The sequence below is a fragment of the Lates calcarifer genome, linkage group LG9 (genome assembly GCF_001640805.2).
Source record: "Lates calcarifer isolate ASB-BC8 linkage group LG9, TLL_Latcal_v3, whole genome shotgun sequence".
Lineage (NCBI taxonomy): Eukaryota > Metazoa > Chordata > Actinopteri > Centropomidae > Lates > Lates calcarifer.
The window spans coordinates 6,779,659-6,792,070 of NC_066841.1; the positions used below are offsets into that span (position 1 = coordinate 6,779,659).

Here is a 12,412-nt window from a genome sequence, read left to right on the forward strand (position 1 = left end):
AAAGATAAACTTTCAACTCAAGCGTAATCCTTAAAACACATATGTGAAAAACATTTAAAAAGGGGTTTCTTTTCCACCTGAACTGAGCTTTCAGAGAAGCACCATCCTCCCAGTTTTGTGCTGCCCAATGGAACCTTCTAAATGTTTGAAGGTACGGTCACATTACACCTCCTTCCAGCAAATTTTCACTCCATGTCCCCATTTATTTCAACCGAAGCCTGTGCAACTGACAAATTCAAGCACGTTTCTCTCTTCATTGCATCGCCCTGGTTGACTCTGATGGATTCACGGTTCAGAGTTCACCTTTGGTCAAGTTTAACTATGTGAATGTGCATAATCAGCCAATACAAACACTGCTGTGTTTGTGAATGGAAAAGTCAATTTTCTTGTGTGTGCCATCGCACCGTTACACTACCAGACTAAAAACCACAGTTTACAGTCTCACAGAATTTCTAAAGTTTCTGATCAATTGTCTCAATATTTATTCATTACCCACTTCAGAACCATGACGTCACACCCTTTTCAGGCCTGACTATAGGGCAGTTTTGCTGGACAAAACCCTAATGTGACCATACCTTTAGGCTGTAGATTAGCCATGACTTATTTTAGGGGCCAATCACAGCAAAGAAGGTGGCATTTGTATGCAGCAAAGAAGACACTATACATCTTGACTGCAAGACTCAACTCAGGGTAAAGATGTCTAAAGAGAAGAAATTTCTGAATATTCAAATAAACACAAGGGCAGACTCATTTCTCACTTCCTCCAGCAAGGCAATGTACTGCTTTCAGCCTCCATTTCCTACTACTGGGTATTTCAGTTTGTCAATTGTTTTGTTTTGCCACATTTGTTTACAAGATAAAACTCAAGCATTCTCACACATGATGAAAAACACAAGAGAACACATTGTTGCTACTGACTATTTAATTTGTGGACAAACCAAGAAAAAAAAATATATGCAGCATTTCAAATGAAATGCTTTTCTTTTGTTTTCAAAGTAAAAGACAATTATAATCACAATGATAATGAGTAGAATTCAAATCAGGAATATTTATAAAACATCTTGACTTCTCTCTTCATGCTGGGCATAACTTCCAATAGGAAATGGAGTCACAACATTGCATCACAATCCACTGGTGGCTTGGGGAGGGGGAGGGGTGCCTCAAGGAGGAAAAGTGAAGCAGGAGTCATTAGCCTGTTTCCATTAAAAGGGCTAGCCAGGCCTTAAGTAAGTCACTCAGTTTCACTCCAAAGAGCATTTCTGTCTCTTTTTTCTACAAATTTTATAAGGATGTTCCATTGGGATTTCAGTTTAAATGTAATTGTGAAGTCGCACCAGCGAAATCTTCAGGTAGATCTGGCACAGGCTAGCCCCGCTGGACCTCTCTGTAGAGAAATTTCTATCAACATCACAGTGAATCAGGAAATTGGGGTGAAACACACTCATAGTGAGAGTTTCAACCAATCATATTTTCATAACATTGTGACTGATAATGTGGCACAGCAGGTGCCAAACCCCATTTTCTGACTCGGAGGATGTCACTGACTCTTCCTTGTCATTTCCTCCAAAGGGGAGAGGGGTCATTCTCCAAAAACACTTAAACTGATACCAAAACATATCCAGGTTTACAGCAGGCAAACAGGTCCAAATGGATCATAATAGTCATACAGATTAACAAAAATCTTTACAAAATATGACCTGACATGGCCAATTAATGTACAGAAAGAGATAATAAAAAGAAGGATTCTGTCTTTTTTCTGTACAAATGACAAACATCACAGAACAACATCAATATTTTTTCCATAGCAGATTTTTCAGACTGAGGGGGGATAGATGTGGTGATCAACCAGGCATTTCACCTGACAGGATGTGATGTAAAACAGAGTGAGTCAGCTGACAGGAAGTGTGCAGGTTTAACACCGTCAGGATAGGCTACAGCACTCGCTCATACAAAATGTACAAAACACCGTCCTCTAACTACAAACAGCGCACCGTGGAGGAAAGAAAATGTCCCATGTTTCAAATGGTTTCAAATATCTGGAAAAAAACTCTCTGTGCTTAAGTTTGCCTTGCCTTGATATTTTTGCCACTCATGCGATCTGTGTGCCTTGGCAGGTTGAACTGAGCATAGCCCAACTAGATGAGAACCATTACAAACATGGTGTATTTTATCCCCCAGGGTGAATGAAACAGATATATCAGGAGTGTTTTTTTGTTAAGCATTCGGAGCCACGTGGCATGCGTCCTTGTCATTGTGTCTGGAAGTGCTGTGGAGACGCAAACGTGACCCGGTGCTGCCCCCTTAGTCATGTGACCTCCGTCATCGATGCCGAGTGGTTCTGAAAACGGACGTGAGAGGAGGGATGAAGGAAGAGGGATTGAGAGAGATGAAGAGAACAAAGAAAATGGGAGCAGACAGGAGAGGGAAAAGGTGTGGAAATGAAAAGGTAAAGGAAATCATTGTCAGCCAGTGTCAGGAGTGCTCTGTGGGGGGTTCTGTTTGTGTTTCTGCGTGTTTGAGAGGCAGGACAGGGATGTAGTGCAAAATGTCATGCCTGTGTGTTCTTGTGAACATGTGTCATTGCTTTATGTAAAGGAAAGAAAGAAAGAAAGAAAGAAAGAAAGAAAGAAAGAAAGAAAGAACACATGGTGAACCAAATATGTGACTGATACCGAAAATGCTCCCTTTAGTTGATTTACGTACCCTTTCTCTATAGGAATTCTAAGAAACGTAGGAAATTACCAACTGAAGCAGGACATGAAAAAGTAAATTACAAAAAAACTACATTAACAGCGAGTTAGAGTACAAACCAAATTCCAGTAAACTGAATTAAAAGTACCTGGAGGGGGGATTTTTGTTTTAAGCTGAAGGCCTCACGGGAGCACTACCAATTAATGGGGAAAGATAATGTGCATCACAGAGATTAAAGTTTTGGGGATTCCAGGTTAAGTGTTTTTAGCTACCTGTGCGCTGAGGGTCTCCAGAGGACTCTCTACACGGGGGAAAGTCATTAGAGGCAGACCACGGTAATCTTCAGTCTTCTGTTTAGCTGCTGCACTATGGATGCCTTTGAAGTTGTTCACAACACATATACCCTGTGAAGTATGAGGACAGTTCAACATAAAAAGGTCAGTTTCAGCTGTGACATTCTGACACTTTAACTGGTGGTGTGTCATTAACAAACACATTAGGTTTTAACAGATTGCGATCAGTAAATCCATGACAAATTGTTCATTTAACATTAAACAAAATTATTTGTTATTTCAAAATAATGTCACTTTTATCCCCCCAAACAAATGTCATAACAAGACTAAGAGTCTATAGTCATGTTAGCTGTTCTATGAAGCTGTATTTAGGCAAGTGCTGCTCTGAGCTAAATTTCAATGTTAGCATAGTAACATGCTAATATAACAGGTATAATCTTTACCTTGGATACCCTCTGAGTTTAACATATTAGCCTGCTAATGTTTACTAATTAGCTGACAACAATGTCACTCATTCTGGCAATAACTGGTCTAAAAAGATTCTCAAACTATTCTTAAAAGATTACATTAAATTGTGATTTCTCAAACCTTTAATCAAACTGCCTACAAACCCTTGTGCCAATGAGATATTAAACTCCAATCAGAGGGAATTAGGCACACCCATGAGGGGTTTTTTTTTGTTGTTGTTGTTGTTTTTTGTTTTTTGTTTTGGAGAGATTTGGATGTATTTTCTGCTTCACAACAGTTATTGTTGTAATATAAAGTTTATATGGGTGTTAAGATTCAATCAAAAATTGCAACCACAAAAGTCAAGCCATCATTTAATGTAGTCATGAGATGCCCTGGAGTGTTCAAGTTTGTGGCATGGCGCTGTGCCCAGCAGACGCAGTGAACTGATGTCTTGTTTCTTCATTTATATGTCTGGTAAAATTCTTGTAAATTACATTTACTTGTAAATTCTTGTTTTTGTTCATCGGCCAGGTTCTTTTAATAGTAGAGGCACCACCAAGACTGCTGCATTTCCATGGACTAGTTAATAAAACAAGGCAGCCTGAGGGAGATTCCCCAAACCCCAAAGCCAACCATGCCCTTAGGCAGTGGCAAAGGAGAAAATGAAGCAGGGCAATTCACTGCTGGAGGATGCTCAAGGTTTCCGTGTTTGTGGCAGTTCATGGGCAGTCCTTTTCTAGTATTCCCACACCAAGGAAATGAAAGAATCACAGTGTCTGGGTATCAATGTTTTACAAAAACATATTTCTTTTAAAAAATGTCTGTCACACTGAATCTAAACTTTAAGTTGATTGGACTGACTCATGGGCAAGTCAAAAATGTTCAATTGCAGACCTTTGTGCTCAACTCTACACTGACACTGATTTCTGTTGTTTTCACGTGACTGTTCTTATCTACCCTTGGATGCAACCTATTTATTGAAGCTGTTACCGTCCTGCTTGTTTCAAATACATCTCGGTATGGCATCCGCTTTTTTTGTTTTCACTCAGTTGCATCCCCTCAGATAGTGGATGACTGCTTTCTTTCCATTTTTGTGCCTTGTCATCCATGCTAAGACAGGCTCAGCTGCAATCTATTGTCTCAGGTGAGGAAAGTGAAATTTGCTTACTGCCATAGAGGTAGTGAAAAGATGGTTTTGAGCTTTCAAATAAAAGGTGTATATTGTCCAGCCATAGGATCCAATTTTATACCACAATATTAGGTTCAGATTGAACTGTATGTATGATATGTTTTTTTTTTATTTACAAATAGATTAAACATAAGATCTGCATCAAATGAGACAGGAAGAAAACAACAGGATTTGGACTCTTATCCTGTGATGTAACATACTTTTTATATGGCAATTTTATACACACTGAAAGAGATTTAGTTTGTAGTCATTTTAAATTTCAAGGGTTTTATCAGACTCAGCAGGTGTCAGCATAGACCTCTAGATTGTCTTGGATCAAGCAGACACCTCTGTCGCCTATTTTAGGATTTTACCAACATCATCCTGGTGCTCCACAACCAAGTGCTTAATAGTGATCCCTCAATCTGAAGGCAGAGGACAAACCTCTTGTAAGACTAACAGCAGTAGCTGTTTGATGAGCCCACTCAGATCGCCTCTCTGTGAGCATTACTAGCACAGGGATTTAAGCCATACCTGCTTTTTACTTCTTCTTGCACCAATTAATTTCCCTCAACAGCAGTCCATCAAACTGCCTCAGTTCTAAGATGACAAGACTTTGATAAGCTTCATCAGGACCATTAGGTGCATGTGTAGGGGAGAGGCAGCCCTCCTCGGTTCATGGTTTGCTGATAATAAGCTGGAAATGAGCAGATTCAAAACTGCTGAAGTGATGATTGACTTTCTTCTGTTCATCTTTCCCTGGAGATCATTGACTCAATGTATGTCAATTTTTATTGGTCAATCACTGAAAGCTCATATCCTTCATTAAAGAGTGGGTGCACTGGCTCCTCCTCCTCATGTTCCAAGGACAAAGCTGCTCCATGTTGACCACATTGAAGATCATTAGCTTTTAGCAATGAAGTACACAACGTAAGGGCAAAGACAAGAGCAGGAATGATTGCCACCAACCTTACTCACCAAGCTAGCCTGGAAGCATCTATCACAATCAAAATCTACCATCATCTGAACATCCTGTTGTCCTGCAGGAATTTGCCTTCCTAATGCTAACCCTTAGGGCAAACTTTTCACTATATTTCAACATCAAGCCAATGGATTAGTGGAAAAATTTATGGGACATTGTCCCCAGAGGATATATCATAATGACTTCAGTAACACCTTGACCTTTCCCCTAGGGTCCTCTAAGGCTTGTTTATGCCTTTTTTTTTAAATATCAGCTATCTACCAGTTAGCCTCATAGCCTCAACCACCATCAACACGACAAAATGTTTCCTAGTGTTTACTGTCATTATTTTTATTTAAAAAAAATATATATATATATATCAATCCAAAAAGATGTTTGTCTGTAAACACAAGGTGGTCAAATTACTTACTTAGTTTTACTTGCTGATTTAATGTAACTTTTGGCTTAGAAAAATTGTAAAGGTGTCTGCCACATTGTAAAGTCCCATATAATATTTATAAACTGTAACATCTTTGATTACAATTATTAGACAAAAAATTTTCTAGTGAGTACATGTCACAAAGCTGCCTCTTTAAATTAAAAACCTGTTAAACCAGCTACCAACAACCAATGCACAAATACCAACCCCTGATTTCCCTTCCCTCCCTGTCTTCTCCTCCCTTTCCTCTCTTCCATGCTTCTTCCTGCATTGACGCTCCGGGCCCACTGGCAATTACAAGTAATGAAGCCTCAGAGACTGATAAATAAATCTTTTTTGATTTGTGGGGGGTTCCCTTCACCTTCCTTCCTCCTCAGTGGGCTTTCCGCTGCAACCCAAAAACAACTTCAGGCGTTCAGCTGTAATCACTACCCTGCATTTAAACACTAAAACAATCTGATGTTGACAAAACCTTTTTAATTTTGAGTGGAAGCCTGGCTGTTTGACAACACATCACAGGAGACTGGTCTTGACTTTAAATTAAGACTTGGAGGCTTGGAAAGGCAAGTCCAGCCTGCATGATTCATTCATTATTATGACATTTGTTTTAATAAGACGAATAACAAGACCCCTTACCTCTGGGGTACAGAACCAGAATTAATGGTTACCTTAGCTGGTTCCCTCCATCATCTCTGAATTTAACACAACCACTAATTAAAACTAATGTCTCCCGCAACTTTCTTCTCTTTTTTGGTCCTTCTACCTCTTCCTCACTGTGCTCTTTTGAAACTGTGGCGGCTGCTGATCTCAGTAGAAATCCAGGTGCCACCTCAGTATTTTCTTTCCCCCAATCAACTAGAGCGTCCTCAACTTCATCCCTCTATCCAAATTCACCTGTATCTGAACCTCCTCAAAACCCAGTATAAACTCTGCTTCATCCTGTTCCACATCCTCTCGCCCGTCACCTCTTCATGAGCTATTCTTTTTAGCCTCTTTACCAAATCAGTGTTTAGAGACTCATTATTCTTGACTGAAATGGCACACAGCTTACTTAACCCTCTTAGGTACACCAAATGGCCTCTCCAATCAACACTTATTATTGCCATTAAAAATCTATATAATAACTACAAAAAAAATCTGCTGTGCATAAGAATTTTAGGACATAAGTTTGCATCAAGACTGGCTTAGCAAGACATTACAGGCTGCAGCCTAAATTAATCATTTAATTAATGGTTTGGGTCAGTTCCAAAATGAAGCTGAAAATGATTATTATAATTTGAAAATGATTCATGACCAGAATTCACCTCAGAATAATCATCTTCTCTTTCCTCTCTTCTAATTCCCTTTTCTTCACTTCCCCCAAACTTTTCATTCATCCATCGTCCTCACCAGAAACAGAGCGACGGCTGATCCCAGTATAAATCCAGCCACTACGTCCGAACAGTGGTTTCGGTACTCAGAGACTCGATTGAGGCCGGTGAGGAAGGCCGAACAGAGCGTGCCCAGACAGAGCACGGGTTTGGCCAGGCGGCTGGACTTGGTCTTGATGGTGCTGGTGATGTACATCTGGAAGAGAGGACAGTACGGAGATTAGATCAAAGCAAAGATGTGAAAAGGTTTTTCCTGCATCCCAAAGGATTAATAATAGCCCCAGTTCAACTCTGTTTAGGTAGGTATGAACTGAAGTGAGTCTGATGCATGTTCCCACAGAAATGCAGTCAAATATTTTTACCATTTCATGACAGCACGAAGCCTCCATTGCATGGAAAAACGCTTAAGGAAAGATGTCAAAAACTTACATCATATGGGTGAAATAACTCTCCAAAACAAAGAGTTTTTTCACAGAGAATAAAAGATGACAAGATGAAGCTAATAAGGGAATCTCTTACTGTGAGTAAAAAGTTTTGAGAAGAATCTCAACATTTAAAATCATACACTTAGTCTTCCTACATATGTCCTCACTTCTTGAACTTTTACCTCCTTCCCTGTCAACCAAGGAGGTGTATGTATCAAATCCCCTTTTCATCAACAACTGTCCTTATATTCCTCTTGTTCCCGCTCATAAACATGCACTTCTGCTTGCTTTCTTTTCAGCAGCTGAGCATCTCCGTCATTCCAACGTCAAATAGCAGCTCTTCAAATAGCCCTTCAAAAAGCCATTCTTCGTGTGTTCCTCCAGCCAATTTTCTAAAAATGCCTGAAACCATGTATATGTGTGTGAAATATTTCAAGGAATATGAAGTCCCTGCCTGCCAATTCCTCCTATGTTGCACCTCTTTACAGCAAATATTCTTTTTTATTCAGAGTCTTTTCAAATTCCACATAGAGTCTACAACTTTAATCTCTCCAAACTAAAAGGATCTATTCATCTCTGATTGTTTGGGTGGCTTTTTTTTTTTTTGTTTGTTTGTTTGTTTTTTTCCCCTCAATAATTTGTTTCCACCAAGATGTAAACTAATTACTTAAATTCCCAAAAGAGTTACTCTAGTGCCACAAGGTTACATTTGACATCGATTTTTAATTAACTGTGCTTAGTTTGTGTTGAAGAAAATCTCAACATTTGTTTCGTCCGCACTAATTTAAACTAACAGAAATAAATCTGAAACAAAAACAAATGCAAACACAAACAAACAAAAATTTTTGGTTCAGTAAGTTCAGTAAGTACCTGTGCTATGAGGGGAGGCTGAATAAAAACTGAATAAAATAGATAAAATACAGCAATGGCTACATCAGGAGTGTTTTTTTCAAACTGTATCATAATGCATTACATGATATTTTAATTTAACACGTGCAGACAGCAGTGGGGAGGAAAGCTCCTGACAGTGCTTCCTCAAATATCCTTTGGGACACCATGCAGATGCTAAAATTTAAAAACTCAATGAATATGGATAAAATGGATGCAGCAGAACCAGAGATATTGTCTTTTTTCTTCCATGCATATTTCTTCCTTGTCAAAACCTGACACCTACATTACCCACAGTGCAACTTGAGGTACTAGCCTCAAACAGAGATGAGGAAAGGGCTACGCTCACTTCTTGCTGACCCCACAGACTCCAGATTTTGTTCATTTTCAAACCTGTAGTCTTCAGACCCAACCAATGCTAGAGTGACAAATTTTATCAGAGTTTATGCAGCAGTAATCCCCACGAGTACTGTTTTTAAGTCATTTCTAGAGAACACAATCAGGTGATCTTCATAATGTGAGTATATAAGTGAAACATTCTCTAAAAAGTTCACATTAAACTTCATGTTCATTGTCCTCACCGTCAGGTAAACAGCAGAGTAAACACTCAGCGAAGCGTCCTTGGATGGGAACGACCGGCGGGCGTTCTCCACAACGACAGGGTTCCCGGTGCAGATGTTTCCGTTGACGATGAACTGATGATTAAAGCGACACTCTGTGCCTGTGTAATTGGGCTTGCAGACAGACAGGAAGTAGGGCGAGAGACCTCCCGTCACCACCTGGCCCGCGTTGACGAAGATGTCTGTGGCAAACAGACCAAACGCAAACACACCTGGGGTGCACAGGGATACAGATAAAGCATAATGAGAATTTCTATCATGGAAAAAAAAAAAACACACAGCAAAGAAACACTAACATATAAACACAAAGCTTTAAATGCCTCACATAAATTTCTGCCTTAGATCATGATGCAATAACCTCATATTCGGGGTTAAATTGGGCTGTGACTATCTGGCTCCCTATGCTGACACATAAGCTCCCAGCCGTCATTAGGCAGAGCTAAAGCAAGAACGTCTAATGGTTCTTCATTTATTCCCTGACAAATTGCTATTGAGGAAATGTACACAGTCAGAAAATTCCTTCACAATTTCCTTGCTTTTTTGGTCCATTTTGCAATATGTACAAATCTACCATTGGTAGAGAGGGAACACAAGAGAAATGTTGAACTTAAATGTAGTTAAACTGGAAGGAAAGAAGAGAGGACAACAGGCAGAGAAAGAAACATAAACACACAGCATTTAATATGAGTGATTGCACTGACACTTTCAGTGCACCCACCCTGACCAGTGTCTGCATCTGCATTCCTTTTGCTGTGAAATATGACTGTTGATTATCTGGCCTGCTTAGCCATGAAATTACTCTGCTTTGTATTCTCATCCGGGGAGGGCTGTGGATGGCTGGGGGTGTGGGGGTGTGGAGGGATGGCGTTTCGGGTGTCTGTGAGGGGTACAGGGACATGATTGTGTGAAGGGCATTGAGGGAAACAGAGAGAGGGGGAATTAGGGTGAGAGGAGAGGAGCTGGGAGGGGAGCAAGAGAGCGGGAAACGAAAAGCCTCAGTGATCCTACAAATGTGGGAGATTGTTCAGGAACAGACGGAAATATAAATCATATGAACTGCCTAATGAATTTCTGATGAGTGTTCTATAAACTGCAGGGGTATTATTTAAAAATGAACAATACAGTTCTGATTATGCCAGGAAAGTCCAGCAGGCGACCTCCTTTACTGGAACAGAGAGCAGGGAGTCTATCAGTCTGCCCAGGTCTACTCAAGCTTTGTGGAAAAGTGGCTATAACATAACTTCAATCCAAAGATTGTAGCTGGATGTCTTGCTAACTCTTAACTCTCTAAGTGATACAGGTTTGTGGAGTTTAAAGCCTTACCTGTAACTGTGGTCTAAGAATGGAAATCTTTCATATATAACCTCTGGATGAGAGATGGGCCAACAAGATTGAGAAAGATGTTTAAATTCAATTATGTATCAGTGATTAAACTGAAAAGCTACAACCAGCAAGTTCACCTCAGTTGAGTCAAAGCAGTTGATGTGGTCCAGTATAAACAAGGTGCATAATGTGATATAACTGCTCCCAATTAAGCCACACATTCCAAAGTAAAAACCCAAGAGGTGTTTGCAGCTGTTGCCCCATCACATACAAAATATATCAAATGTCACTAAAAGTAGCCCTTGGATGATTTATGCCAAGCCTAATGCCTGCTGAATACTGAATAATAAAGCCCCTACAAGCTCTCTACAACATTAACTATTCATTGTTATATAAGTATAACCAAAGTTAAAGTTTGGGGCATTTATTAAGAGTTTAACAGTCAAAAATGTGCTTCATCAGGACAGTTTGGTTGTGGTTTCATCAGATCTGGTCTGGCATATAAGCATAAGCAAACAACTGCATGACTGTCAAGAGATAGTGATTCAAATGATGCTTAGTTCTTACCGCCTTTGGCAGAACATTTTGTGTTCATGTTCTCAACGACCAAATTTATCATAGTAAGAACCTGATTGATAAAATAGATTTTCACACAAGCAGCGGGATCTGAAGCCCATCATCATGTCAGGATGCCGAACTGTCCTATTTCCCAGTGTCAACGAGCATCAATGCCTTAGAAAAGCAGTAAATTTATCACATTTGCTCCTTGGATCAGATCCCAACTATAACACCTTCACTTTTTCTACTGTCTGCATGCTACATCAGGTGTGTACTACAGGCATGAAATGATGCAACTCTAAGCGACACAGTCAGGACCACATTGCACTTTATTCTACAGTACTGGACAACCTCCAGTTTACACGTATGGGTACATGTAAGACTTGTTAGGGTTAGGTAGTTGCATATTAAAAATGCAGAAATGTCTGTGATAGCCTGTAAAATGTGCTGCTGCCATCCTCACAATGGCCCACTTGAACTTTGCTTGCTCGATGAACATGTTTCTTGCATATTGTTTGCACCCTCTTTTCTCCTTTTGAGGATTATGCTGGAGGTGTTTAGAATGTGAAAGAACTAATAATAAAATGCCAAATCCTACAGGTCTGAATCATCAGGGTTACTGTTTGAATCAGTAGCTTTTTGCATTGGAGCTCCCCTCACAGGTGACTGACAGCACAGACATTCAAGTGTCAGCTCAGCCATGATACACAGCTTGCTGCCTCCTGATTAAAACCTTACAGAAAGACAGATGCAGGAAGTTTTGTACAACAAGAAACAGCAGAAAACTAAACTTAAACTTAAGATAATCCAAAACTAAACTGCAGGCATTATCAAAAGCAGCACCTTGTCACAATGATGATGTGATCGCTGAAGTGCATACTGATGTGTATTTGAATAATGATCTGATCTCTTAGCTACAAAACAAAATAAACAACACAGTCAGTGAGTATGAGTCTTTGTACTGAACTAAATGAGATGATTCGAGTCGGTGAAATGATCCGTCATTTTGTAGTGTTTTGACCCAGTGCAGCTGCACCGAGGTGACGCGCCAGGCAAACATTGGCAGGACTTTACAGGAATGCAGCACAAGGTGCTCATCACAATAAATAAATTCACTCCCTCCGTGAGGTTGGTGTCATCGTCACAATCTTTGCGTATGGAAAGCACTAACAGGCAGGGTCACCGAGCAACCAAAGATCTCAAAGCCTGTGAGGTATGAGGAGACC

At 39.9% G+C, this 12,412-nt stretch overlaps 1 protein-coding gene across 2 annotated transcripts in view; it reads right to left on the reverse strand.

Moving 5' to 3' along the window:
• Nucleotides 1-904: 904 nt before the first annotated feature.
• plppr1 (phospholipid phosphatase related 1) overlaps nucleotides 905-12,412 on the reverse strand; it is a 43,674-nt gene continuing 32,166 nt past the window's right edge. Inside the window, exons 5-8 of one of the 2 annotated variants that reach the window (XM_018680624.2) lie at nucleotides 9,267-9,517; nucleotides 7,392-7,568; nucleotides 2,964-3,095; nucleotides 905-2,583 (exon numbers count right to left, since the gene is read on the reverse strand). In XM_018680624.2, the coding sequence (XP_018536140.1) occupies nucleotides 2,578-2,583; nucleotides 2,964-3,095; nucleotides 7,392-7,568; nucleotides 9,267-9,517 (566 nt within the window). In that variant the 3' untranslated portion in view covers nucleotides 905-2,577. The remainder of the gene's footprint in view (nucleotides 2,584-2,963; nucleotides 3,096-7,391; nucleotides 7,569-9,266; nucleotides 9,518-12,412) is intronic. The other variant, XM_018680623.2, reaches the window with a different exon arrangement.